General features: G+C 46.9%; 1 protein-coding gene across 2 annotated transcripts in view; it reads left to right on the forward strand.

The window, feature by feature from the left end:
• The window catches only part of LOC135907568 (proteasome adapter and scaffold protein ECM29), a 505,292-nt gene that overhangs the window by 273,761 nt on the left and 203,737 nt on the right, over positions 1–27,794 (forward strand). For both annotated transcript variants that reach the window (XM_065439250.1, XM_065439249.1), the window contains exons 20-23: positions 13,181–13,294; positions 18,816–18,914; positions 25,920–26,034; positions 27,152–27,266. In XM_065439250.1, the coding sequence (XP_065295322.1) occupies positions 13,181–13,294; positions 18,816–18,914; positions 25,920–26,034; positions 27,152–27,266 (443 nt within the window). The remainder of the gene's footprint in view (positions 1–13,180; positions 13,295–18,815; positions 18,915–25,919; positions 26,035–27,151; positions 27,267–27,794) is intronic.

The raw sequence follows: 27,794 nt of genomic DNA on the forward strand, positions 1-27,794 counted from the left end.
TTGCCGCGCGCTCCCCGCATGCCGACTGCGCACACATGCCTTCCATGTTCTCCCTCCCCCGCCACGCACCGTTGCCTAATGTCTCGTGCTTGCGACTCTACGCCACCTGGCGTCAGCCCGGTACCCTCACAGATCCCCTTTTATCCTGTGAAGAGAGCTTCCAAGGCACATGATAAGGGCTCAGCTGGTCTGCACTAGCAAGGCCTTCCTGTTTCCCTGTAGCTGGGTCTCTGAGTGTGTAGGTGTTCTCTGCGCATCGCGAACGCACGGCCGGACTTTTCTTTCAAGAAGGAAGTGAGCCTTCCTTATTTTTATTGCCTTCTGTTGCCCTGACCCCCTGCAAACTCCGACCTGTGCGCGAGAAAAAGGACCCACTCCCTCCATTCGGTTCCTGGAAGTGACCCAGTGACGACACTTTGAGGTGTCGGGTCATGTTTCCTACGCCTGGGAGACGGCGACGAGAATGGAAACCGTGGTTGGAAAAACGTGGGATGGGCACGGCCCTAGAGACAGGACCACTTTTTTACAGGCTGAAAAACTGAACATTTTGTGTATTTTTGACTTGCTTTTTTTTACTTTCTTAGTGTAATTAAAGTTTGTTTTAAATGCTCAACTGTGTTCAACCCGTTATCTAGCTGGACAGCAGACACTTTGATCCTGTCAAGTGCGATCCGTGAGGCCAGTATAGTAGGTATTGCGTCCAATGTGTGCAGTCACTCTAAATGGCCCTTTGCATCATGGGGCAAACTTGGCGGTGAATCCAATGGCTGCCTTACCTAATGGGTGCGGGTCCCGGAGAACCAAGTCTCCAACTTGGAAGGTAGTTGGAGTGTGCTTTTTGTTCTTATACTTTGCCTGGCTGGCTTTTGCCAAAGTTTGGTGGTCCTGTGCAAAGGCCCAGGCATCTCGAAGGTACACATCCAGTTCTGCAGCCAGGGCATGAGGCACATAAGGAGGCACCTTGATGCCAGTTGCCTGATTATGATGGCTCTATGGGTTCCGTAGCTCCCGGCTATAGCACAAGAAGGCAAACATAAAGTCAGTAACTACACTTTCAGACGTGCACATTGCAAATGCCACTTCGGGCAACCTTTTGTCCCAGTCCCTGGGGAAAGTGCTGTAGCCCACCAGGCACTGTTTAACCATTACGTTATGGCATTCCACCATCTGCCCTGCTGGTCTGTATGGGACTGTGTGGCTCTCCTTGATTCCCCAGTGCTGGAGAATGCCTTTCCACAGTTTGCTTATGAATGGTTTGCCATTGTCGCTAGAGATGGAGCGGGCATACCATGCCGGCAAAAGACATCGATCATTTTATTGATTATCAATTTATAGGTAGGCGCACGTAATGGGAAAAGCACCACAAACTTCGTGAGCTTGTCCAGCACCACCAGGATGTATTTGTGGCGCCGAGGGGTTGCGGGCAGTGGCCCAATAAGGTCCACACTTAGCTGCTGCATTGGGTGGGTGGCCCATGAACTGACCATCGGTCCTTTTGGTTTTTGCCAGTGAGGTTTGAAAGCCTGGCACTGCTGGCAGCTGCGGCTGTAACGGGAGGTATTGGAGCAGATACTGAGCCATGTGAACCGGCTCTTCACACGTTTCCAAGTTTCAAAAAAGCCTAAATGCACACTTAGAGGGTGGTCATGCTCCATTTTTACTGCCATGTCTTGCAAGTGTTGGGGAAGCCAGGCGACGTTACGTTCACCGACCGTGTACATAAGGATACCATTGTTCAAGATTTCGGTGTCATCAGCTAGGTCCTGTACCCTCTTGGACTCTTTAGCATCACCAGGTAGCAGGCCAGGCTTTAAGTCTTGCAGCAGCTGCAGCAGAAGTGGATCCTTGCGTTCTTTCAACTGGAACTTTGCAGTGTCGGTGAGTGGAGACACATCAGTCACGTCAACAGGGGCTGCTAGTTCAAAACTAATGGTTTGTTGTGGCTCTTGCACTTTGATTGGAAACCAGCACCAAACAAGGCTGAGCAAATTCAGCAGCTGGGATGGGGCACCTGCTTAGTGCATCACCTGGGATGTTGCCTCGTCCTTTACAATGCCTTATGCTACACTTCAACCCTTGTAATCTCAACACCCTACGTCACACTCTGCACGATGTCTGCTCAGTTGTAAACATCCAATCCAATCATGCATGGTGACAATGCTCCTCAAATGATGTGCATTCTACATACGGTCGGAATCTATTGACAGCCCACACCACAGCGAGGCATTCTGATTGTTGAACAGTAAAGTTCTTTTCAGCAGCGCTGAGGGTCCTGCTTATAAACGACACAGGCCTGAGTTCACCTTTGACTCCCTGCAACAACACTGCAGATATGCCACTGCCAATGGCATTTGTTTCAATCGCAGAGAGCCTGTTCAGGTCAGGCAATACCACAGCCACCTCTCCTGCCAGCGCTAGCCTCAGAGTCTCGAATGCTGTCCTTAGCTCGGCACCCCGAACCCAATGGGCTCCTTTCTTGAGGAGAGCTGACGGGGGTCTGGCTTTGTCAGAAAACCAGGGGATAAAATTTCTGTAGTATCCCACAAGGCCCTAAAACCTTCGGAGCTCCTTGACTGTTTTTGGGCATTGGAACTCTGCAAGCGCTCGCACCTTATCCGGGTCAGGTTGACATTTGCCTGGAGAGATTACATGTCCAAGGAACTTTAATGCCTGTTCACAGCCCGTAACATTGCTGGGATTGATTGTCAGACCGGCAGAGCCAATTCTTCGTAGTACCTCATCGATATGTTGTAGGTGGTCCTCAGAAGTTTCTGAATAAATGAGCACATCGTCAAGAAATTCCATGCAGTAGTTGTGTTTTATGCCTTCTAACACTTTGTCCATGAGAGACTGAAATGATGCCGTCCCACCTGTTACCCCAAATGGCATTCGCTTAAATTGAAACACTCCTCTATGGCACAGGAATGCAGTCTTCGGTACATCTTCAGGAGCAACCGACACTTGAAACAAGCCCTGAGCAAGGTCGAGGCTCGTCAACCACCTAGTGCAGCCGAGCTGAGCCAGTACCCAGTCTGTGTGGGGCATCGGATATACTTACACAGTTGTGATTGCATTTAAGGGTCTGTAGTGGACCGCAAGGCGATATCTTCCAGTTTTCTTCTTTACTAATACAGGGGCACTGGTCCAAGAACTGGAGCAGGGCTCAGTGAGGTCTTGGCCCAGGAAATCTTGGATACACCCATCAAGAATTTCTCTCTCTTGACTTCGGCGCTTCGGTGCCTTTTTAACGTTGACGAGCCCATATGGGTCAGAGTATAGTGACCGTTCGCCGAAGCCCATGTGGAGAGAAATACCTGCCACCTCAAGAAAATCCTGCCCAAGGACAACATCGCGACACAGCTCTGGCAAAAGAAAAAAACGCTGCTTCCGGGATCCACCTTGCCAACAAATACAACAGCGAACCGATTCTGCAGTTTGTGACCAGGCCTGAGCAAGCCTGGGGGTTCGTGCTTCTTCCCTGAAGGTGGCTGCCGCGCGCCTGGCCGCTGCGATGGCACGGCTACCTATTAAGCCCACGCTTGCCCCAGTGTCCATCAGTGCATGAAGGACACTGTTACCAATAAACAGTCTGTGGTGATTAGGACTGTTCGGCACTTTCGCCAGTGCGCAGTGAGGCGGAAGAAAGACAGGGAGTCATTTATACGCGTTTATAAAACTCAAAGCAACCTTTAACATATGAATATGTACAGAGAGTGCAGCCAGAATATATACAGAAACTGCAGTCCGTGTGTCCACGGGCTGAAACAGTCCCGGGTTGCGCGGCTCACAGTTCGCTGGTCACGGCACCGTGCGGTCTCCCGTGCTGGAGCTGGCCGCGACGACCACACGCTCGGGCCCCGTTCATCACGGTTCTCGGACTCGGCACGCTCGGACGCCGCAGCGGCAGCAGCCAGGGAACGCCTTGCTCCGCACGTCCTCGATGTCCGGCTCGGACGTTGCTCGCGACCGACGTGCTACAGTCGCACGTCCAGCACGACCTCGGTGCCCAGCTCGTGCGCCGCTCGCGATCCACGTGCGGCGGTCACACGTTAGGACCTCGTCTAGCATAGCAACATCTGTGCCAGACTGAAACGCTGCTCGGCACGCTCAGGTGCGGCAGCTCAGGGACCGGCGGCCCTCGGGTCAGCCAACGTCTCGAGCACTGGCAGCAGGGGCCCTGGGACGCCCACGCTCGGCTCCGCGGTCCTCCGCGCCTTGCCACGGACGTATCGCCTGGCAGGAACCCTCGCCTCGTTCCGCCCAGGAGTTCGGAGCTGCTGCCCGCCTGGATCGAACACCGCGAGCGCGCCCTCGTGCTGTCGTGCTCGTGCACCCGTTGTCTTCCTCATCGTTCACGGCGCTTGGTGGCCGCTTCGATCTTCTAGGGGCGATGCGCGGCACTTACGTATGACACACTCCAAGCAGTGGTTCTTTATTTCCGGCTGTTGCGAGCACTTGCAGGGATGTCACATAGCCATCGGCCGGAGAAGCGGCTACGTTCGTCCATTTCCTGGGCAATCTGATTGTAGGTGTCCTGGGGAATTGCAGTGAAAACAGTGGGGTTGGCTGTGTGGTCTAGCAGTAGTGCATTGACGTGCAATGTGGCCAAGACCGCCACACCGCCGACACGTGATACTGCGGTTTGGTGGCTAGAATCGCGTGATACCGTGTGTCGCTTAAAACCCAAAGTTCTGAGGTGCTCTCTCGAGTTGTTGCGGTGTCAAAGTATATTTGCCCCATGTTTTTGGCATGCGAGCGAATGGCACAGATGAGGGTTTCCACTCCGGGTCTCCAGCGAGAAGTGTCGTTGACCGTGGACACTCGGAAGCCGAAACTGCCTCAGGCTGCAGCTGCCACCCTCGTTGCTGGGCCACGAGGGTTTGGTTGCGCGTTTCAGTGATGTGCGGAGATGAATAAACGAAGGCCAAATCAGCTGCTGCTTGTGCAATATGCAATGGTAACGGTGATGCGTAGTGCAGGTGATGCCAAGCGCGTTCCAGGATAGGGCCGGCCACTTTCGCCATTTCTTGCAGGTTTGCGAAGCTCATGCTGGCTCTTAGGTCATGGAATGTCGGATGCATCTGTCTCCGCACGCGTTCCACCTTTTCGGCATCTGAAACAGGCTCCGATATGCGGTCATAGTATTTGGCAATGACATGAATGAACTGCTTGATGTTTTCTGCCGGATGCTGAGTGCACTGATCTAGCTATGCTTTTAGGATAAACTTGTAGTCAACAGTGGTAAACTCCGTTGTGAATTTGAACGCGAAATACTGCCAGTTAGGGTGCGCACCTGAGAAGTCATTCATTCATTAATTCAAGTTTTTTTCATCAACGATGTCAGTTTTGCAATGAACTGTATACAAAATTAGCACTACACAGGGAGCCCCAAAGTTGGAAACTGTCAGGGGGACTCCATAAATGAACAAAATGAAAAGAAGACAATGAGATACTGATCAAACATTGGTTGCGGTCACTTTACAGAAAATTTGATAAAGCAAGAAACACTGTAAAAAAACAAGAAAATACAAAGCTGTTTAGTAAGACAAAAATTGCGAAGAAAACTTCTGTAATGAACAAGCATTGCAAATTTAAAATACAACGAAAATAAGAGTAATATAACATGTAGTATAATAGCTAAGTCAATTATTATTACAATCACAAAAGTTAATTGTTAGGATGAAGAAAGTTGCTGCGTAAAATATTTTGTATCTTGGTTCTTGAATATATGCTCTGTGGGGGATGATTTAAGGGTATGTGGAATAAAATTCCACAGTTTTATTCCTGCAAATGTGGTTGTGAACTTACCATAGTTTGTGTGCACTTTAGGTAAAAGACGATTATAGAGTCATAAGAACCTAGTAGTGTTAGTTAGTATTTACGAAAGTTTCAGTAACAAAGCCATCTTTATGTGCAATATTACAAAATAACTTATATATCACGATTGTTAACTTTAGCTGAAAGAGCTGATGAAGAGTATGAATGTTTAAACTGCAATAAAGTGGCTTTGCATTGAATAGGAAATGGCTGAAAGTCATGAGACGAAGTGCCTGATTCTGCAGGCGCTGAAGTTGGCTGCTGAGGTAAGCGAGGTATGTGTTAAACCAGGCTGATATGCAATTAGATAAATGGCTGTGACTGTGTGGATGATAAAGGGATTGATAATGTGCGTCTGAAAATATGAACGGGTTTTGATTATGGCGCGTATTCCAAAAGAAATCTTATGGACAAGTGACTGCTCATGAAGATTGAATTTCAGATGCCTGTCTAAAACTATGCCAGGAAACTTCGTTCTATCGGATATTGGTATTAAGTTGTTGTCAAGACACACAGATATAGATTTCAAAATTAGTGTGAAGGAATGAAAAACCATAAAAACCGTTTTAAGTAGATTGATGCTCAACATGTTCTTTCGACACCAGGAAGTTGTGTTATGCAGATCAACGTTAACATTTCGTTGTAGCTCCTCAACATTATTAGTGCACGTAAAAATAGTCATGTTGTCTGCATACAACATGCAGTCAATAGAGGTCAGAACATTAGGTAAGTCGTTATTAAATAGTAGAAACAGCAGTGGGCCAAGAATCGAGCCCTGAGGAATGCCTTGATATATGTTCTTAGAAGATGAGAGTTTGCCGTCAGTCTGAAAAACTTGGGTACGATTGGTTAGGTATCTAGAAATAAGCTGAAGGGGCAGGCCAGTTATGCCATAAGATTCAAGTTTGTATATTAGAATTTTGTTATTAATGGTGTCAAAAGCTTTTGTTAAATCTATAAATACACTTCCAACCAGCAAGCCTTGGTCGATTGCCTTCTTGACTTTATCAGTGAAGGTTAGAAGCGCAAGCTCAGTTGAGCAACCCTGCCGAAGGCCATACTGTTTAGGTGATAGTAGATTAAATTTTGCTAGGTAGGATGATAAACGTGTGTGAACTAGTCGTTCATATATTTTACTGAAAAATGAAAGAATGCAAATAGGCCTGTAGTTACTCAGAAGTTCACGATTGCCTTTTTTGTAAACAGTTGTTGCTTTACCAACTTTCAGAGAACTGGAATATGTGCCTGCTTTAAACATTTTGTTAACAATATCTGCTATGATAGGAGACAGTTCATTATAAACTAACTTAATACGAGATGAGTGAACAGAGCCTAGGCCAGGTCCAGTAGACCTAAGCGAAGATATAACATGAAGAACTTCCTTTGCATTCATAGGTCGCAAGTAGAAATAATGAAGATGACGAGGCAATGTCGGTAATGAGGGATCTGTTTGAGAATCGCAAGTACTACTAAAATACTCACTGAAGGCATTTGCTATATCAGCTGAGTGGCAGTATGTTCGTGTCTCAGTTTTCGTTTTTGTTACATGCTCATGACATTTATTAAAGAATTCATTGATGACCTGCCAACTGCGCCTCATATTGTTGCCATTATTCAAAGTAATCTCGTTTGGCACATTTAAGTACAGCTGCAAGTGTGTTAGAATATTTTTTGAGACGAGATTTAAGTTGACTGTTAAATGGCTCACAGATTACCCTTTTGTGGAGCCGATTTTTCTTCAAGATACATTGAAGTAGCGCTCTCGGGACCCAAGGTTTTCAAGGGGAACTGAAGAAACGAGTTACGGTAGATGTGGTAGTGCATTCATGAATGCAGCGTGTAACTTCAGCCAAGAACTGACAAGCCTCTTCAGCACAAGATTCACAGAGTACGGCGGTCCAGTCATTTTACTGTATCATTGAGATAAATTTTTGAGAGCCAAAATGTTCTTTCTCTTTCTTTTCAGTCGATTTAAAATTTTCTGTACCTAAAGTAAAAAATTTAGGGTAGTGGTCGGTCATGCTGTGCTCGATGACTTCAGCTGTATAATCTAATAAAGTAGGTTAATATGTGATCAATTAACGTATTAGATCCTGCCATGTCACATCTAGTTGGAGAAGTAATTAAATAAGCAAGGCCATAGCTAAGAAAACACCCGAGACAATCAGAACATGATGGACTATTAGGGTCGATAATGTTTATGTTGATGTATCCGCAGATAATGACATTTTCGTTTTTGTTCACAACAGTGTGCAACAACTTTTCAAACTGTAGACAAAACTCAGAGTATGGCGATGATGGGGAACGATAAATGCACGCTAACACTGTGTTCAGGCCATCAATTGGAAAAACACGCTGATCAAGTTCTAACCATGTAGACTCGCAGAGCAAGTTAGAAAAGGCAAGATTATTGTGGCGTTTGTATGTCAGTGATGATTTAATAAATATGGCAGATCCACCGCCACGTGGCATAGCACGATAGCAGTACTCTGCATAGTACTCTGGTAGTGCATATAAATTTCTACCATCCAGTGACAACCATGTCTCAGACAGACAGATAAAAGAGAAGTTGTGATTAAGTATAGAAAGAAATGCTATGAGGCTGTTATAGTTTTTTCATAGACTACGACTATTAAAATGTATCAGCGATAACTGGGGATTTTCATCACTGAAATATTTTTTAAGATCCTGGCAAGAAAACGTTCTTGCGCAGATTTAAGATACGCAGCCGCAAACACTAGTAAGCTAGGTAAAAACAGCAATATCAACTGTACTAGAGATACGGTAGACACGGCTGTCATCTGTTTTTCGCATCTGGTTTACGCAGTGGTCTGTCCAGAGGTGTTTCCAGCCTCTTGCTTTTTTCAGTTCAAGAGCTTGTGCAGACAGCCGCTTTCTTTCTTGTGTGAGATGTTCGTTTACACATAAGGGCTTCCGATCCTTTTGTGGAAGCCCAAGGGTTGCAGTGGTCAAGTGAGCCTTGCGTTCCTTTTTCACAAACTCAGTTTTTTTTCTCAGGAGCGAAAGCGTGCAATAATATTTGTTTCTTTTTTGGCTGGTACGCAATGTGCAGTATCGACATCCTCAGGAGCGATTTTGCATCCTATAGCATCACCCATAGACTTAACAACCGCAAGACAGCTTTCACCTTTGGTTGCAGGGACACCTTTTATTTCTACATTATTTAGTCTGGAGTACTGTTCCAGCTCAGAAACCCTGCATGCCAAGTGGCCATTTTCATATTTCAGAGCCCGGTTTTTCACAGCAAGGTCGGTATTCTGCTTCTTAACCATCTTGTAAAGTTCATTGAACATGTTAAGGCTGTTGCGCATCACAGCAACCTCAGCACGTAAAGCGTCCATTTCTTTTGCCAACTCAGCATTGGTTGCCATTGTGTAAACAGTATGCAATTCGGCAGCAGCGGCAGCGGTATACACAGAGAAAAATATGGTTGGAAAGCAAAGGGAAAAAATAAAAGGCCGACCTGTGGCAAAAGTAGATTAGTGACTTGCTTGCGACTGCAACCGCTGCTGCCAAAAGTGAGGGACAGTGCCAACGATGCTTGCTTATATATTGGAACTTGGCCGGTAGAGGGTAGACGCAGCAGACCAGTCACTGTCGTGACGAGGTGGTCAGCTGGGCACCGCACGTGCAAAGGTAATAGCCTTTCCTTGCTTCAGCTTATAGGTTGTTCCGCATATGCTGTCCTGCGGCAAAAGTAGGAGTAGATTAGCGACTTGCTTGCGACTACAACTGCCGCTGCCAGAAGTGCCAAAAGGGCCACCATTGTTTGGCTGACCCCTGCAACGCTGGTGGAAGCTGTGGTGTTCTCCTCTCGTACTCTTGGGACAAAGGAACGACAACACAGTAGTGCAAACAATCACAAGGGCATTTATTGCACCTTTCATAGATCAATGCCTGCTAGCTGAGTTGCTATCCACAAAACATGCCGATGGGCGCGCGACAAATCTAGAAGTCCGACTCACCGCGACCGGAAAACGAGCGACTATGTTCGGCCCATCCTGGATCCCAACACCTGGATCCCAACATGCTGGATCCCAACACCAACACCCGCGCGTGCGCGCGGGACGCCCACGCCGTGCGTTGACCCGCCGGGAAAGAGGAAGCACCTTGTCCCCCGACGCCCAAGTAACCTCGCCTGTTGGCAGCGTTAGCAGCGCAACACTCGCGCCATCTCTTGCACTGCGCTTGTACCACTCCGACCGCCGCGGGCGCCAGGCCACGCGAGCCGTGCGGGAAAACAACATATCAGGGGGTGCGTGAGAGTCGCGCATCTCCACATCCCCCCAACATTAAATCACTTCTTATTCCGGCGAAACATGTGACACGGTCTAACATTAACCCGTGCTTCGCGAACAAGATAGTACATGCAACAGTGGCCGCGCCGAAGAAATGTCCACATGCTGTCCATAGCATGCGAGCCGACATTGTCCTTGGGTACACCGCTCGCGTCCGCCGGTCACAGCAGAAGCTTTCCAGACTCGACAGCTCGATTCCAGGCCAGGACTTCCGGAGACGACGACGCAGTAGTCGGTACGAGCAAGCGTCGCTCGCGCCGACGCGCCTTGCTGCGAAGAGCCGCCATACCTGTCGGTGACCGCCGGCTCTTTTGTCCGTCGCCAAGGGTTGTGAGCTGGATACAGGAGGCCGCCGAAGTCGCTGCGCTGAACTGGCCACAGCATCACCATCGCCCGGGGTGGCTCGATCGTAGTCCGGGGCAGCAGCGCAGACGATGTGCACGTGACAGCAAGCCAGGGGTGACTCCAATCACGCTGCGTACACTCAACACACTCGGCAAACACTAAAGTAGTGCAAGGGAGATGAATTATGCATGCGCATCGCCCACATGGTACGATGTTCAACTCGGCTAGCAAAAGATCGGGCAGCTACTCAGATGCTAAGTTCACGTGAACGAAGCTCGCTTTCTTGAGTCGAACGAGTAATTTCAATTCTTGCGAGGCTAACTAGAATGAGGGAAGCAACTTGCAACACCTCAACGCCACAGTCCACCAGGTTGTGTCCCTCCACGTGCGACAGGCAGCTTCGTAAAGCCTTAGGCCTAAAGCGTCGCTACCCTGACAACAACCAGCATCCAAAAACAACACCCAAAATGAGCACAAAGCAGGCAGCCGCGAGGAGACATCAGCTCTGTGAGATGGTCCTACTCCGCTCGGTGCACACAGCATCCGAGTTGACGGCGCCCGCCGTCCCAGACGGTGTCGGAGCGCCCGGTGCCAGGCCGCAATACCAGTCAGCCCATAGTGGCACCCGTAGCCCGTGGCCACCCGGCTCCCTGAGCCGCGACTTCATCAGAGTCAAAGAGATAGAAGATATTTACATAAGAAATTCGGACCACCCACGAGGCTTCCATACTCACTCGCTTCAGGCTTGCCAATATGCTCTGCGGGCGCTATGCCTCGCTCTCCCAGGATGCAGACCACGTGGCTCTCGTACCGACGAATGTCATAAAAAAAAAAAACACTTGCGAAAAGGCTTCGCACGTTGACATGTTCAAACACACTACAGCCACCGTCGCCTCACTCAAGAAAGCACGCCGCCGACGCTAGCGATCAAAATCCACGCTAGGCCCACACTTGGGTTCAAACAAAGGTCTCGAATGAAGCAAAACTGTTAAATCTATCGTCCGATGCCCCAAGAGCCCCACGTTGGGCGCCAGATGTGGTGTTCTCCTCCCGTACTCTTGGGACAAAGGAACGACAATACAGTAGTGCAAACAATCACAAGGGAATTTATTGCACCTTTCATAGATCAATGCCTGCTAGCCGAGTTGCTATCCACAAAACATGCCGATGGGCGCGCGACAAATCTAGAAGTCCGACTTACCGCGACCGGAAAACGAGCGAATATGTTCGCCCCATCCTGGATCCCAACGCCTGGTCGTTCGCGTCTTCGGTCACGCCAACGGTGGCGCGTTTGAAGGCAGCCATGCGAGATGGTCTCGCAGAAGCATGGGTCGCCGTGCGCCGACCCGCCGGGAAAGAGGAAGCGCCTTGTCCCTCGGCGCCCAAGTAACCTTGCCTGTCGGCGGCGTTAGCAGCGCAACACTCGCGCCATCTCTCGCACTGCGCTTGTACCACTCGACCGCCGCGGGCGCCAGGCCACGCAAGCCGTGCGGGAAAACAACATATCAGGGGGTGTGTGAGAGTCGTGCATCCCCACAAAGCAACTGCAAATGGCGGTCAGGGGGGATCCCCGCAATATCGCAGTATTCTGAGTACCTCTCCAGAAAGTATTGCAGCGAGTGTCGGTCCTGGTAGCCACTGAATTTCGGCAGTGGCACGGGTGCACCTTTGATGTTGAGCGCTGGCCCCGCGCCGTTTGTGTCTTCGGGCCTAACCATGCCAGTTGTCTCGTCAGGCCTAACCATGTCGTTTAGAGGCGTGGTGCGCAGAATTCGAGCTATATCAGCTGCGAGTCACTCCCTTTCCATTTTGGTCCTGGAAGTCGAAGCCAGCAGTCCTTGAGTGATCGCAGAAGGCAGGAGTGGTTGCACAACTGGCTGGATGGCCTTTACGATTCTTGGTCCTTAATGTTAGGTCCGGTCGGACGAACCCCCACTTGTCAAGTACGTTCTGTATTTCGGGAAATCCTCGGTGCACGCACACATGCAGTCTGCGTTCCGTCCTGCCACACCACACGCAGCTTGCTCCGCCGACTCAACTCAGTTTGTTGTTGCGCGCTCTCCGCATGCCGACCGCGCACACATGCCTTCCATGTTCTCTGTCCCCACCACACACCGTTGCCTAACGTCTCGTGCCTGCGACTCTACACCAACTGGCATCGGACCGGTACCCTCACAGCTACACTGTAACAAAAGTCTCAAGGCGCTTGCAGCTGCCAGCACAATTGTCATTACTTTTTTTCTTAATACGAAAATTTGGTCAATGGCATTGCGTTTTTCATTTTTTGCGTATCAATATCGAGTTGTATGTGTGCATTACAATTAAAGACATTTATTTTTCATTTCTAACTAAAAATCAAGTGCATGCTATCGTTGAGCCTATCCATGAAAGCAGTGCATGAAATTAGTAGCCCTACATTTATGTTTCAGGCTGGTAATCGTCCTTACTTGTCTGCTTAAAGACAAAACAGTTCTATAAACAGCATTCATCAAAGTGACAATTATGCAGGAAATAGCAGCGAGCGAGGTTCTGACTTGCACATTTGGCAAGTATCGCTGTTGGTGTTCCACTTCATGCGGATGCTGAGTGTACGTAGATGGAATGCATGGCAGATTGGTCTGGCTGGCAACATTGTGTCTCTGTCCTGCAGTAGTTGAGTGCGCATTTGTGAATCGTACATGTGCCCTTGTGGGTTGTAGAGTGCGGACGTGGAAGTGCACTTCACCGTGGGCGAATCTCTCTGCTGTGCTGTGCTGGGCATGACATCACCACTATGCCGGGACCCATGGACCACCGAGGAGACAGAATACCAGGTCAGTACTGCGTGTTTCACTCCGCCTTGCCCATTTCCTTGTGCATTGTAAAACGGGCAAAGTGGGTACCATAGCCTAAAAGTAGTGGTGCGCCTTTACTGCCTCAAATTACATACAGGTAGCACTTGAAATGTACTGAAGAACTGCAGCAACTTGGGCAGATAGGTATGTTTGCATCTTTAACTACAGCACTACTGTAGTGACTCCTGAAAGATTATTCCTGTTCCACACAAATATACTGAAACCTCATTAATTCAACCCAGGTTAATTTTGAAAACTGGGTAATTCGAACTCGTCCTCTGGTCCCGACAGGCATTTGCAATATGTATAGTGAAATCTCGATATAACGCACTTTAGGAGATCACGATAAATTGTTCGTTATTCTGGAAGATCATTATAGTGAAAGCCCCAAAATCAACCATTCTGCATAAGTCGTCACTATATGATCTATCCACGAAAACGTCACTGATGGCTCTCGGCACGCGTTGCTATTTTCCATTGGTTCTGCTGCCACGAAGCACCATATAGTAAGAGGGACGTGCGCAAAACTGACACTGACACTGAGAAAGCTACCGACAAAAAGGTAGCTCCATGTCACCTCCAAAGCATGTTTCTTGCTTTTTGTTTGTTTTTCACATTTTTTGCTGTGGACACCGCAACTGCCTTGCTTGAAGGAGACACCTAAACTATGTCAAAGCGCAAGCGTGCGTAAATGGCACCATCTGAAAAGTGAAAAGTGCGACCGTGTGGCATCACCGAGAGTACGGAAGTTACATTTTACCGCGTGCGCAGCTACTACGGCCGCAGAGAGAAGCATGAAAGAAAGAAACATGCACAGAAAAAAATGTGGCAAAAGGAAGAGTCACGCCTCCGTTGCTAGGCAACACTTTTCTGGGCAGAGCAGGCGCTTGGAAAATTTGGTGCATCGTCGTCTCCACTCACCTGCATTCTTTTTTGTCGGTTGCCGTCTCAGGTTTTCCGAACCCATGCGCCGCGACGTCCGCTCTCTGCGCCTTCTCGTCTGCTTGCCTACTGTTTGGCTGCCATGAAGGTTACATGGAAATGTAAGAATCCCTAAATTTCTGAATATTATTTCGTAGTACTGAGGCATTGTTAACATCACAGGGAAACTGAATAACAGTGGTTATTCTAAAAAGTTCGGTACATGTATTCCGAAGTTCGTGGCACTGAAATATTTTTACATGGAGACTTTAAGAAGTCAGCAGGCAATTTATGAAAAGTTTGTTAATCTGAAAAGTTGGCTGACACCATGTTTGCTACGCACCTTCATAACTGCGTAGTCGCCATTCATTATCACCTCGATAGCCACCACAGTTTCGTCCACAGTGGTCGCGTCAAAAAGTACACAGGGACCTGCATATTTCGCCTAAAGTGTTGAAAAAACATTTTTTTACGCTTATCACTGGGCTGTTCTCGCTTAAGCTTGGCAGAAAGATCGCCTTTTGGAGTCCGCATTCTTCAGTGTTACACTTGGCACAGTTAATTACCTTGTGTTTAAGGAAGAAGGGCAAGTCTGCCTTCGTTTATAGGAATACGAGCTATGCCGTCACGGTGAAAGCACGAACTTGTATTGCCGCTTGCAGGCAGGTGCAGAAAGCAGCTAGTCGGGGATGGTTACTGTGTCTTGCCCTCTCCTCTGGAACATGCAGTATCCATTCCCAAAACGCTGCTTTCTGCAGCTGCCGGCAGGTGGAGATACAAGTTTATGCTTGCTCCGTGACGACAGTAGCTCGTATCCCTATACATGAAGGCAGACTTGCACTTCTTTCTTAAATACCAGGTAATTAACTGTGCCAAATGTAACACTGAATGATGTAGACTTCAAAAGTGCGATTTTTCTGCAAAATTTGAGCACGAACAGTCCAGTGCTAAGTGCTCTCTTGCTTTCATTTGCAAGGCGATTTGTGGGTTTTCCCACTGTCACGGGGGTGCTGCGATCAGATCTGCGTCGGTTCAGCACCAAACGGTAGCATTAATTAGTTGCCAATGCCCGATGAAGCAGCCCCATCCAGTCACTCATGGCAGCCTTATCCACTTTCTTTCCTTCACCACTTACAGTCTTGTTAATGAGCCCATGCCTCACCTTGAACTGGTGGATCCAAACCCTGGAGGCTTGGAAGCATACAGTGCTCGAAACATGGGTTCTTGTGAATGCATTGCCATGCCGCTGTGGATGATAGTGACACGCATACTTGTTTACTCTTTTTCCATGGACCGCATATCACCCGTTAACAACTTGAAGTTATCGCTCAGCATAACAGACGCGCTTTTGTGATTTGGAACTTACTCGAATGTTGTCATTGATTCTATCTGTTGTCTATGTTCTTGCCACACCTTGTGCATAGTGTATGCATGACGCGAATAGTGTTGTGCTTTCTGAAAGGTTTGCGAGCACCAGCAATTACATTGGAACCTTTGGTGAGTCATGCGTAAAAGCCGACGCACTCGACGTGCTGTTACATTTGGCATTTTCACCGAAGAACGGAGGCCGGGGTCATTGTGGTATTGACATCAAACAACGTTCTGCCGAGTCAACGTGGACACTGAGAGCTGTCAGTGACTCCAAATTAGAGGTCAGTGTTACAACGAGATGGCTGAGGTTTTTCGAGAACTCGTGGTGGTCCTAGGGTCTCATGGGAGTACCGACCACTGCAGGTTTGAGCTTAGCGAGCCACAGAGCTGTGTCAGTTGTCGCCTAGTGTGCTGCTGCGCACGCAAGAGAACACACTATTGCCTTGAGTTGGCGGAAAGATTTATTGTCCCTGGTGGCACGCAACACTGCACAAATGCCCCGTCCCAGGATTCGCAGGAACCGAAGGGCTCCTAAGCCAAGGGCGAAAATATGGACAGGGGCTCCTATGGCATGTCACAGCGAGAGCAAAGGCTCCCGCAACACGCCACTGGGAAAAGTCCCCGTGGTGCCTGTTCTCGCAATGACTAATGGGCCAACTCGCGAGAGCTCGGGCAATCTCCTTAGGCTTGGGCCTCCAATAAGTGTGGTTCGGCGTAGTTCGACCACGTGCAAGCATTAGGCACCGCTCTTCGTCTTAGCATCTGGAAATTATCAACACAAAGTACACAGTCATTGTACGGGCAAAGGCACCGTATGCAAGCTGAAGTCTTAGACACAAAGGTGTTGGCAGACGATAGGGAAGCATGTACGTAACCGGTACTGTTCGGAGAGGAGACCCCGATGTTCGTGTCATGTGTGGGCAGCGGCCAGCCATCACCGGCGACGCGACGTGAGCGCCCCGACCCGCAAATCACCACAAGTGGAGCACCACCACTGACAATCGTCACTAGTGGAAGGGGAGAGGCATAAGAGCAACAGAACAGGTGAGTGCCTGCACGAAGGTGGCGAGGCATACTTCAATCCCGACAAAGACGCGAGGACCTGGAGAAGGTTTACCTTCTTTCGAGCTTGGAGCATTTACCTCTTCCCAGTCGTCAATGAAACACTAGGTCATACAGGTATGCTAGCTGCGCCCTTTCCAGGATCAGCTTCGGAGCGATGCATGGGCTTTGTGTCAACCTTCTGCTCCTCGGAGGCAGTGTGCTCTACTGATACAAACCACCAGACTGGTTTATTGGAGCATTACGCATTTCCCTAACGAGGGATCTAGGGAAGACAGAGAGCATTGTAAGAGAGATCCTGAGTGTGCGGAGTGCACTCTCCCAGAACGATGCAGTGTGCTTCGACATGTAGCTCATGTCACGAGAACAATAGACCGTGCTCCGTGCTCCAGCAAGTACCAGTATGCCTTATCCTGTAAATAAGCTTGCCCTTTTTCCCCGATGGGAATAAACCCCCTGTTCTATTCCTCCAACCTCCTCACCTTGTACTCATCAAAAGCTAGCAACTCTCATTGTAAAAGTTCGGATGAAGGCGTGGGCCCTTCTAGCCTCCGTGTGACGTCCCAGTGGCATAGGCCAGCCAGCCGTTTCTAGACACACCAGGTGCCTCAGTTAGAGAGCGACCCTCAGTGTGACGCCATACTCTGAGGCCAAGACACCCAAATGCAACAGTGCAGATCAGATTTTAGTGATCGCCAACTATGCTTACCGTTATCATAGTGCTTTGAGTGCTACTTGCTTTTGTGGGGACAGGTTCACCGAATAACAAGTTACTTTCATGATTCACAGTTTTTCCTACTGTGGTCTTCAACATCACTAGACGGGATAATAGAATCTGCAAGCCATGGCCACAGCAGCAGCAGAGGCAGCGAAGCAGCGGGATGCCAATCGCCCGCAGCTGATTTTCTCTGTAGCGGAGAGAATCGCAAGCCAAGCAAGCATCACATAAAAAAAAAAGATTAAGCTGAGGATGGCTCAACATGGCGAGAGGGGAAGAACTCACCTGCCCATCCCACTGGCTCTGTCACTGCTGTGGCCATGGTTTGCACATTCGTATTGTCATGTTTAGTGATGGTGAAGACCACAGTTGCAAAAACTGAGTTATGAAACTAACTTTTTATTGGGTGAACCTGTGCCCACAAAAGCAAGTGGCACTCGCAGCACTACGATAGTGGCAAGCACCGTCAGGGATTGTAGAAATGTGATCAGCAGGCTGAGTGCACCGGCTTTTATCCATGACTCATTGAAGGTCCCAATGTAATCGCTGGTGCTCGCATACCTTTCTGAAACCACAACACTATTCACGTCGCGCCTACAGTCTGCACATGGTTTGGCGAGAACATAGACAACAGAGTCAACATTAGAGTAAGTTCCAAATCATGCAGGCGCATGTCTTAATTGCACCAAGCGATAACTTCAAATTGTTAGTGGTGGCTGAAATGCGGTCCCTGGAAAAAGAATGAACAAGTACGCATGTCACTATGATCTGCAGTGGCGTCGCGATGCTTTTGGAACAGCCTATGTTTTGAGCATTGTATGCAACGTGTTTTGGCCGGGGAACATTACGATTCATATCACACCAAAATTTGCACCAGTCATGATTTTATCACTGGGGCATTACTGTGTATTCTCACACTTATTTTTTTTTAATTACCATAAATAAATATGCTTTGTTTACATACCGTATAATGCTGTATTGGTGCAGTGTAATTTTATTCTTCTTTTGCTGAACCATTGTCGTTTTTTTCTTCAGTTTTATTGTTGCATCAGTCATGTATATTATTGCTACTCTACCTGTGTACATGCCCGCCCTTATGTAATGCTTCTAAGCAGTTGAGGCAGTAATAAATGAAGAAAAAGATTAACTCCCATATTCAGAAATGCATCTTGACTTGAAGTTTATTCTTGATTTGATATAAATGACCCCTGTCTGGAACGCGCCGAAGGAAACGCAGTAAGCATACTGGGCATGTTTGCAACAGGTGTCATTTAGATCAAGTCAAGCATGGTCTTCTTTGAGTTGAGCTGCATTTCTGAATATAGGTGTAACTCCAGGCCAAGAGGAGCAACGTGCAGTTTTTCCTATGGATGAATTGTCAGTTTTCTGCCAGTCATGAGGGTAAGCGCTGTGGTTCATTCTGTGCAGCCACCTGATGGAGCAAAAGCCAACCTGTGTGAGATGGAGTGGCTGGTATCTCAGCTGCTGGACACATACCTGTGCCACGCACGACCAGGTGCACGCCAGGTGAGGTGCTTGGCTTTAAAGGGTCCCTGAAATTGTTCGGACAAATTTTGTAGACGCGTAGGGTACAACTTAAGTAGAACATTCACACCACAATTTAAGTGAAGCGTTACGTATAAATGGAGCTACAAGCGATTACAAGTTACCCTCCTCTCTAGCCATACTTTCCCTCCTGAACTCGTTCGCCGAGCCATCAGGGCTAAGCTCCGCCTTCACTGGTTCTGCGTCACGATGCGATGTCACATCGTCCACTTCCGGTTGTTTTGGAGCCTGCCCCTGCCCACACGAAACCTCTCCGCTAGCTGCTTGGCCGTCGACCACAAGCGAGAGCTATCGAAGCAGCGTGCGTTGCGAGCACTCTATTGCAGTGCCGAACGTGTCTGGTATTTCGTTAACCACACACTAGCGAAACGTTTTGACTGAACAGTAGAAGCATAAACTCAAGCTGATGAAGGAACTTTAGCGTAGACGTACGTGAGCTGCCTGATCGGTCTCCACGGTCCAGCCACCCGTTGGCGCAGAGTTTAACCAGCCAACGAAAGAGCTAATATTGCTCTGGCCAAGTGTAAAACATTTTAAACATTTACAAAAACGTGTTAATGATTACACTCTGGCGAAAAATTTACACCAGCAGCAAAGAATACATTTTGTTACTGCTACTGTGTCTGCTTGAGCTCTGTGCCACCAGGTGGCTGCACTGTGCAGATTATTCACATTTGCGTTTCTGTTCAACCCATAAAACGACACGCAAGGGGACAGGGCCAGGCCCTGTCCCCTTTGCGCTTGCGTTTACCGTAATACCAGACTCGCGAAACCCTATTGCGGTGTAAAGTGACGACGAATATCGCGCAAATCCTGGCCCTCATCGGATAGCAGCAGTCAGATGCGCTGCAGCCAGTCCACTTGTCTACTGGCTTGCAGAGGGACACGATGTCGCAGCTTGACATATTGCCACTCGCACGTTTGCAGTCCACCACGCAACAAAGTCGAATGATAGCGTTTGCGAAAAGACAGACCAACACCGACGGCGAAGCTCTCGTCAAAGATGGAGCACGTTGTAACACGAGCAGATGACACTTGCTGTGTGCCGGAAGTGCTTAAGTGTACTGAAAAATTTTTCTTGTTGATTCCCTTTATGTTACTTCCTTTTTATAAAAACAATTAACTAACATTTCAACTATTACGAACATAATTTGTTTACCATAGAGTTGGCAAAATTATCGATCACGCGCCCTGTTCAGCCAATCGGATAGTTCACCCCACTGACGTCATGTGGGTGACTTGCGTCATATGGGTGGGGGCGGCTTGAAATTCCGCCACGCAGTGTGTTGTGATCGGCAGCGATGGGCATTTTTAAAACCTTATAATAAATTACACGCTTTACGCAGAGCACTTAGATGCGTCAATTAATGATCAGAAGGACCTACTCTAACAACTCAGTACGTTTATAGAAAATCGTCAAAATCGTTTCAGTGTCCCTTTTAACTGCTTTCATCGGGCACTTGGGATTACAACAGCTGTGCTTGCTGCGAGAACAGAACAGGGACTAGAAAAATAAGTGACTCTGTCCATCTAATTGTTCACTCGTCCTTGTTCTTTGCTCATGCTTAACAGACTGAATTCATACTGACTGGCCCAATTACCATGATTGCAGTCAAGAAACTCGCTGACAGAAAACTTAAAACACCCGCACGCTCATTCATAAGCACAACTCAGCTTAACTCGCTTCCTCAACCATATGAGGTGATTGCAGTGCTGTGTTTTGAAGCAACTTGGCACCTTGCACATTACTCTCTGTGCTTTATTAAAACTCATTTGTAGGGGTGTGCAAATACCAAATAGCAGATTTCAAATCAAATGTAGAGTCAACTCAAGAAAAAGAAAAACCAAATTTTGAATCAAATATCGAGTATCAGGATATTTGTCACAAAATTTAATGCTTACAAATTTTGGGAAGAAAATACAGCTCTGCACATGCTTGGGAGCCTCCTAGCATTACATAACAAGAATGTAACAAGCTATCGGTAACTTAGGCATATAGAAATCAAGATATAATGTAATGCGGTCTACTCTTATTGAAGGCAACGCCAAATTAGTATGCCAGCACTGATTACAGCTCAGTTGTAATATATGAAGGTCTAGAAAGTACCATTTTTCTATTAATAGAATTTCTGTGGCATAGAATCAGGTGCTTTTTTTCCTCTGAAACTAATGAATTAATGACATTCTGTGGTACTGAGTACCAGTGAGGTTCTCAGCTTAATAGTGTACCTGTGTTTTGCGGTAATCCTTGGTTTATTGCATAGAAAGCTTTGCTTTCCTGTTTTTCTCCAAAATGCAGAAGGGCTATCCCAACTTTGCATCACACAGGTTATTGTAAGGCCAGTCTGCGCAACCAACCAAAGGACCACGCATGGCATGACTCTATCACTGCTCCGCTTGTAGCTGGCGCCGATGGTAAAGAGCAGGCGTCCTCCGCGTGTGAAAGAATCTAAAATCTGGAGGGTCACAGCAAGTTTGCAATGCTCGCTACCCCACCTCCTCCTCCTCCTCCTCCTCCTCCTCCTCCTCCTCCTCATTCTTCCGCTGTCTAGCTCTCATTTGTGAGGTGGTTTGTAGATTTTCCGAGTGCCGTGCGGCTGTTCCGACCAGATCTGCGTTGATTTAGAATGAAACCGTAACTTTAGTCAGTTGCCAACACCTGATGAAGCAGCACTGATTAGACCTAATGGCCGATCCAGTGTGGCTCTTACCAAAATGTGCCACTGACCAACGTGGTAACAGGCTGTAAGCCTTCACGAACGCTTGCTGCTAATGTATGTTCGTGTGGGTGGCACATCAGTGATCGGTATCGAGATAATGTGTGCACGTTAGATTGACAGCTCTCGAAGTGGCGTGAAGTTTGCTGGCGCGCATATCATCATCATCATCATCATCATCATCATCATCATCAGTTATTCACCCCCAAAGGCGCCTGTTGGGGTATTACATAAGGGGTGAGCATACATAAGTAAAAAAAACTTAGAATGACTGAAGTAAGAAACAATAACAATAACATTGACAAGGGTACAGAAGGTGTACTGAAATGACTGTCAAGCACAAAAAGTGATAACCAGTGCACTGAAAAAACAAGAGCGATGTAGTAAAAATAAGTCAAATATGTTAACCATGAGTACTCAGAAAGTTCGTTAGTAGGTTTCGAAACTTGTAGGGTTTCGTTCGATAACTACATGGTCAGGTAAACTACTCCATTCTGCAATAGCTACCGGCAAGATAGAGCTGTTGAAGGATTTAGTAGAGCTGTGAAGACGTTGAAGACTGATGTTGTTTGAGATATGGCGTGAAGTACAGTTGGGTGGCAAAATAAGTGTGTCGCGTAAATGTGGGAAATTGTAATACAGCTTTTGAAAGAGGCATAAGCACGAGATTTTTCGGCGATGTGCTAATGATAGGATTTGGAGGGATGATTTAATGTTTCTAACACTTAGCTGATAGTCGTACTGGGATGTAATAAACCGGGCTGCGCGGTTTTGGATGGCTTCCAGTAGCTCAATTTATTTTTATTTAGTACATACTGCAGACCTTTCGGTCCAAGCAGAGGGGCAATAGAACTTATACAAACAAAAGAGAACAAATTAAGAACAAACAAATACAGATTTATACAAATTTTAGTCACACTGTGTCTGTAAACTGTCGTTCCAGTCTGATACTGTTCTGGGAAAAAAAGAAAATTTAAACATGTTAGTTCGAGCATAATAGGGTGTTAGTGAATCTGGATGATGCTGTCTTGTTTGCCGTGTTAGTGCAGGCGTTATATAAGTCGATGGTTTAATTTCAAGCCTGTTGTTGAGAAGAAGAGAAAGGAATTCAAGTCTTAGCAGCTATCGGCGCGATTCAAGAGTAGGTATGGAGTTTTCTGTCATAATTTTGGAGGGAGAGTCCAGTCTTGCGAATTTATTAAATATAAACCTGACTGCCTTTCTTTGTATTTTTTCAAGACGCACGATATTTGATTTAGTGTAAGGATCCCATGATATACATGCATACTCTAACTTTGGTCTAATAAATGTAAAATAACACAGTAATTTCACGTTAGGAGGGGCATTTTTAAGTTTGTGTCTTAGGAAACAGAGTTTGCGGAAAGCAGAAGAACAAATATCATTAATGTGCATGTTCCATGACAATGTGGAAGTCAAAGTAACACCTAAGTATTTGTAATTGTGAGTTTCACGCAGAGCTGAAGAACCTAGCGTATAAGAAAAAGTTAGTGGGCTTTTTTTACGAGTAACACGAAGAAATACGGATTTATCAGCATTAATAAACATACCCCATTCATTACACCACTTTAATATGTTATTTAAGTTCTTTTCGAGGACAGTCTGATCATTCTGACAAGTTATGTCACTGTACAAAATACAATCATTGGCAAACAGTCTAATTTGCACACCAGGAGTTATGGTTTTAACAATGTCATTTATATAAATTACAAACAGTAAAGGCCCCAAGACACTACCTTGGGGCACCCCTGATATGACTGGGAGAGTAGCCGAGCTATGTTCACCTATTGTAACGTACTGTGTGCGTTTGCTCAGGTAAGCAATAATCCAGTTTATGAAAATGTCAGGTATACCAATAACTCTAAGTTTGAATATTAATTTGTCGTGCGGAGCCTTATCGAAGGCTTTTCTGAAATCTAAAAATATTACATCTATGTGGCCATTATTGTCTAGAGATAAAGCAAATGAATGAATCACTGATACCAATTGCGTTACAGTCGAATAACCCTTTCTGAAGCCATGCTGAAACTCCGTGAGCACATTGTTTTCAGCTAAGAATTCTTTTATATAGTTTGCCACGATGTGCTCCAAGAGCTTGCAGAATTGTGATGTCAGAGAAATGGGATGATAATTTTGTAATCTTAGTCGATCTCCTTTTTTAAATATTGGAACATGTATTGGAACAGATAGCTGAGAAGATGCTGTCATTTTATCCCAGTTAATGTCAGGAAGGTTAAAATCACCGCAGAGGATATCCAACACGATCTGCGTGCCTATCAGTGGCCAATTGGCCGAATCTTTGCACATACTTTCACACTTTACAAAATATGCACTAGGTACTTTTGTTGACGTCCCCTCTGTCTGCATCTCATCATTTTGATCGGTCCTGTCGACCTGGATGAATCTTGTACCGACAGAGGTAGCCCCGGCCAACGCAGTTTCGTTATGCGAATTGTGCCATTTGGGCGCTGTGTGTGCAGTCCCTGCATCAGGCCGACATCGGGGAGCACTCGGAGTGACCAAGTCCGCTGTTGCATCAGCCAGAACGGCTCGTCCATGAAGTGCTCGGTGCTCTTCTGCGCCGAAAACGAAGTGAAACGCTTGCTTGGGCTGCATTGAACACGAGGGGCTCCATTGCGCATGTGACATGTGGCGCTGAGCATGTCTCTACATGAAATACAGTAGAACCTTGTTCGTACGTTCTGGGAAAAAAAAGCACAAGAACAAACTTACTAACTGGGAAAATGTACGATCTGAAGTAATTGAAAAAGAAATTAACGCACTCATCTATTGTTGACATCTACATAATGCAAAGCATTGCGCGAATCATTACGGCACGAGACGCTGACCCGGGTCAAACCGGTGGTGCTCTTGCGGCCCGAGACGCGTTTTGTTATTATTCTATTGCGTGGTGTTCTAAGAGGGTGACGGAAAACCAAAACAAAATCGAGCTAATAGGCCATCCCGGTTACCGCCGAAGCAAAACGTAATGCCCACATCACACCACCTGCAACAGGGAACGGTGGCGCATTCGGATTGGTAAAAGCCTGCAGTATGCTACCAATGGCACTGTGCACCATGCGCTGTAAAACAGATAGGTGAAAATGTTTATTGCAATGGGTTTGGCAGTGATAGCTGTGAATGAGGTGTGCGACGACCTGGGTAGAGATTTGCTGGTACTGGAATAAGAAACTGTGCGCACCGTCGTTTTCATATGAGATGGACGGCTGTATGTATTCTGCTCTCAATTGAGCGTGCCTCATGCCTTTTCTTGTTCACATGGGATCTAGCGGCCGGAAAATTTATGATACAATTACAGTTTGTCAACGTACTGAATGTTGGTGCCAAAAAATCATGTTTTGCGGGAATGTATGAACCGGTAAAAGAAGAGCGCAACTCTATTGTGTAATTTTTTTGCATTCTGAATTGTGAACATTGGTGCCGAGAAAATGTTTGTTACGGGAACATATGAACGAGGTTCTACTATATATCAAATATTCGAAAAATCTGATAGTAGATATTTGATTCGGGAATCAGATTGTTTGAACATTCACTGTTTGATTCCATTCAGTGATGCCATATAGACTTGTGTAAGGGCCGCACTTTTTTTTTACCATTTTGACAGGGTGCGGCTCTTAGTGTCAATTGATATGGCACAGTGTGTCTTTATGGTAGCCTTCAGCTTCTTGTGCTGCACTGTCAGATAGTGGATGCATACTTCGATGCTGAAATCCTTTCTCCACGTCTGGTTGCTATTGTCCAAAGCGTACTTAACAGCTATGAGCTTGAAGTCGGTGGCGCTGCTTGCATACTGCCCTATTGCAACACATGCCTGCAATCCAACGACTTCAGGCTTGTGTCAACATAACCAATGGCCTGATCGAACAAAAAGAAAGTGTGGAGGAGTACCATTTTTCTGCAAACGGGGCTAAGTAGTGCTAGGAAACACGTGCAATTCATGGTGGCCAATCGTCATCATCATCACCCCTCGAAATCAAAACCGGGCCTCCCCTCACTGTGTCGAGTTGCAAGTGCGATCATTATGTGGGAGAAGACTGCAATATTTAGTGACTAATATTGCCGAGTGCAGAATCAACTCCTCTGTGTGCCAATCAACCCCTACATCGCTTCCTTTTCTGCGTCTTGGCCTGTTGCACTGCCTCAGTGTGCCACCAGTGTTGCTGTTTTCCAAACGCTATGTCACACACCAGCTGTGCTGTGGCATGTGCAGGCGGCATGCGTGTGGACCCTGGGCCTGCTGAAGCGCTGCAGCCAGCAGGATCCGGTGTTGTCACAGCTGCAGCACATCCAGGCAGCCTTGCTCAACCTGCTGGCCGACCGCAGTGGTGAGTAGGGTGGTCCTGCGGGACCTGTCACGGATGCATGCAGTTATACAATGTGTTCTGCAGTCTTTATTGTAAACGAAAGTATGCATAAGAAGGCCTTGAGTGGTTGAAGTGAGTGCAAGGAAGGGCCCTTGAGTGAGACAAATAAATACACTGAAGAGGGCCTTGTGCAGTTCAAATGAGTGCAGGAAAGAGGGACTCGTGTTGTCGAAATAATTACCATAAACAATTCCTTGAGTGGTTCAAGTGAGTATGCTGAGGTGCGCCTTGAGTTTTTAATTAATTACAGTGAACCCAGCTTTGGATTGTTCAAATGAGTAAACTAAAAAGGGACTTGAGTGGTTGAATTGACTACATTGATGAAGTACTTCGGGGGTTCAAATTAGTATAATGAAGAAGGTGTTTAATGGTTTAAATTAGTACAATAAAGAAGTTTTTTAATGGTTCAGAAGAGTACACTGAAGGGAGCCTCAACGGGTCAGATAAGTAGAGTGACAAAGTCTAGCCAGATCCGCATACAATTCGTCATTTGAAAATATACTTCCACATGTTTTATATGTGGCATAACAGTATCACTGTTATGAAGTTGTTGTTCCATACATCAGACACCAAGTGTGTCCAAAATTTCTTGAATCTTCTCACCAATTATATAGCGAAGGCAATGTGTCTTCTCATCAGAGTGTCTGTGTGCATCGCGACTACTCTTCTTCTACATTCTGGAATGTATGCTTGAACATGTTAAATAGTGAACATATTTGACCCATGAGAGCAAATTTGACCACCGACAACAGTTCTTGCATCAGTCGTCATATTGAGTGGTGATTGTCCTTCTGGTCACTAGTTTGCCCAATAAAGCATTAGATCCTTAACTCACACTTTTGGCAGCGTCTCTCATTCTTTGCCGTCACTATAAGGTGACGCTATGGAGTGAAAAAATGATAACAGTTTCAGGCACAAAGTATATTCTGTGGCTCTGTAGTGAGATGCTAAAGCCCAGATGCTAGAGCCCATATTGATGGTTATCCTAAACAAGCCATCTGGCACTCATAATGTTGTTCATTTCTGAAGTACTATGTTAATTATGATGTTTGCCATGGTTGTCTTGCCTCGCGTGCAGATCTCACACAGAGTGTAGCCTCCAAGTGCCTGAGCCTGCTGTACGAGCTGAGCGACCAGGCAAGCCGTGAGCAGCTGGTGGCCCAACTACTGGACACACTCACCTCAGGCCGCAGGTGAGCGAACCATTTGGCCTCGACTTGCAGATGCTGGTGTCACTGGTTGGTACTGCTGGCATTCACAGTCAAATGCATTATGTAATTTGGCTTCACATGGTCTACATAATTGCGCCTTGTGAAAGAAATTTGTACATAGCAGGCATCTCGTTTTTGAACCTTTTCACCACCTTATGAGTAGAGTTACAAGGCTCTTCTTCAGTGTGCTGCCTGCATTCACAACAAAAATGTAGTGTGCCACATACTGGAAGCAATAAGGCATACTGTGTTTACTCGAATCTAACGGGCACTTTCTTTTTTGATACAATGGGTCGAAAAATTCCGTGCATGTTAGAATCCAGCATGACCCTCAATCTGCATTACCGTATCGCCATCGCCATTCCAAAATGGCTGCCTCGTACACACTTGCAGCCTAGCTCTATCAGCATGGAACTGCTGACTGCGAAGGCACACCGAGTTCATCATGATGATGCAATTGAAAGGAAAGGGATCACATGTGCGGAGATGGATGGAAATTGGATCGCATGA

This window comes from Dermacentor albipictus, chromosome 1, assembly GCF_038994185.2.
Source record: "Dermacentor albipictus isolate Rhodes 1998 colony chromosome 1, USDA_Dalb.pri_finalv2, whole genome shotgun sequence".
In the NCBI taxonomy this organism is placed as follows: Eukaryota; Metazoa; Arthropoda; class Arachnida; order Ixodida; family Ixodidae; genus Dermacentor; species Dermacentor albipictus.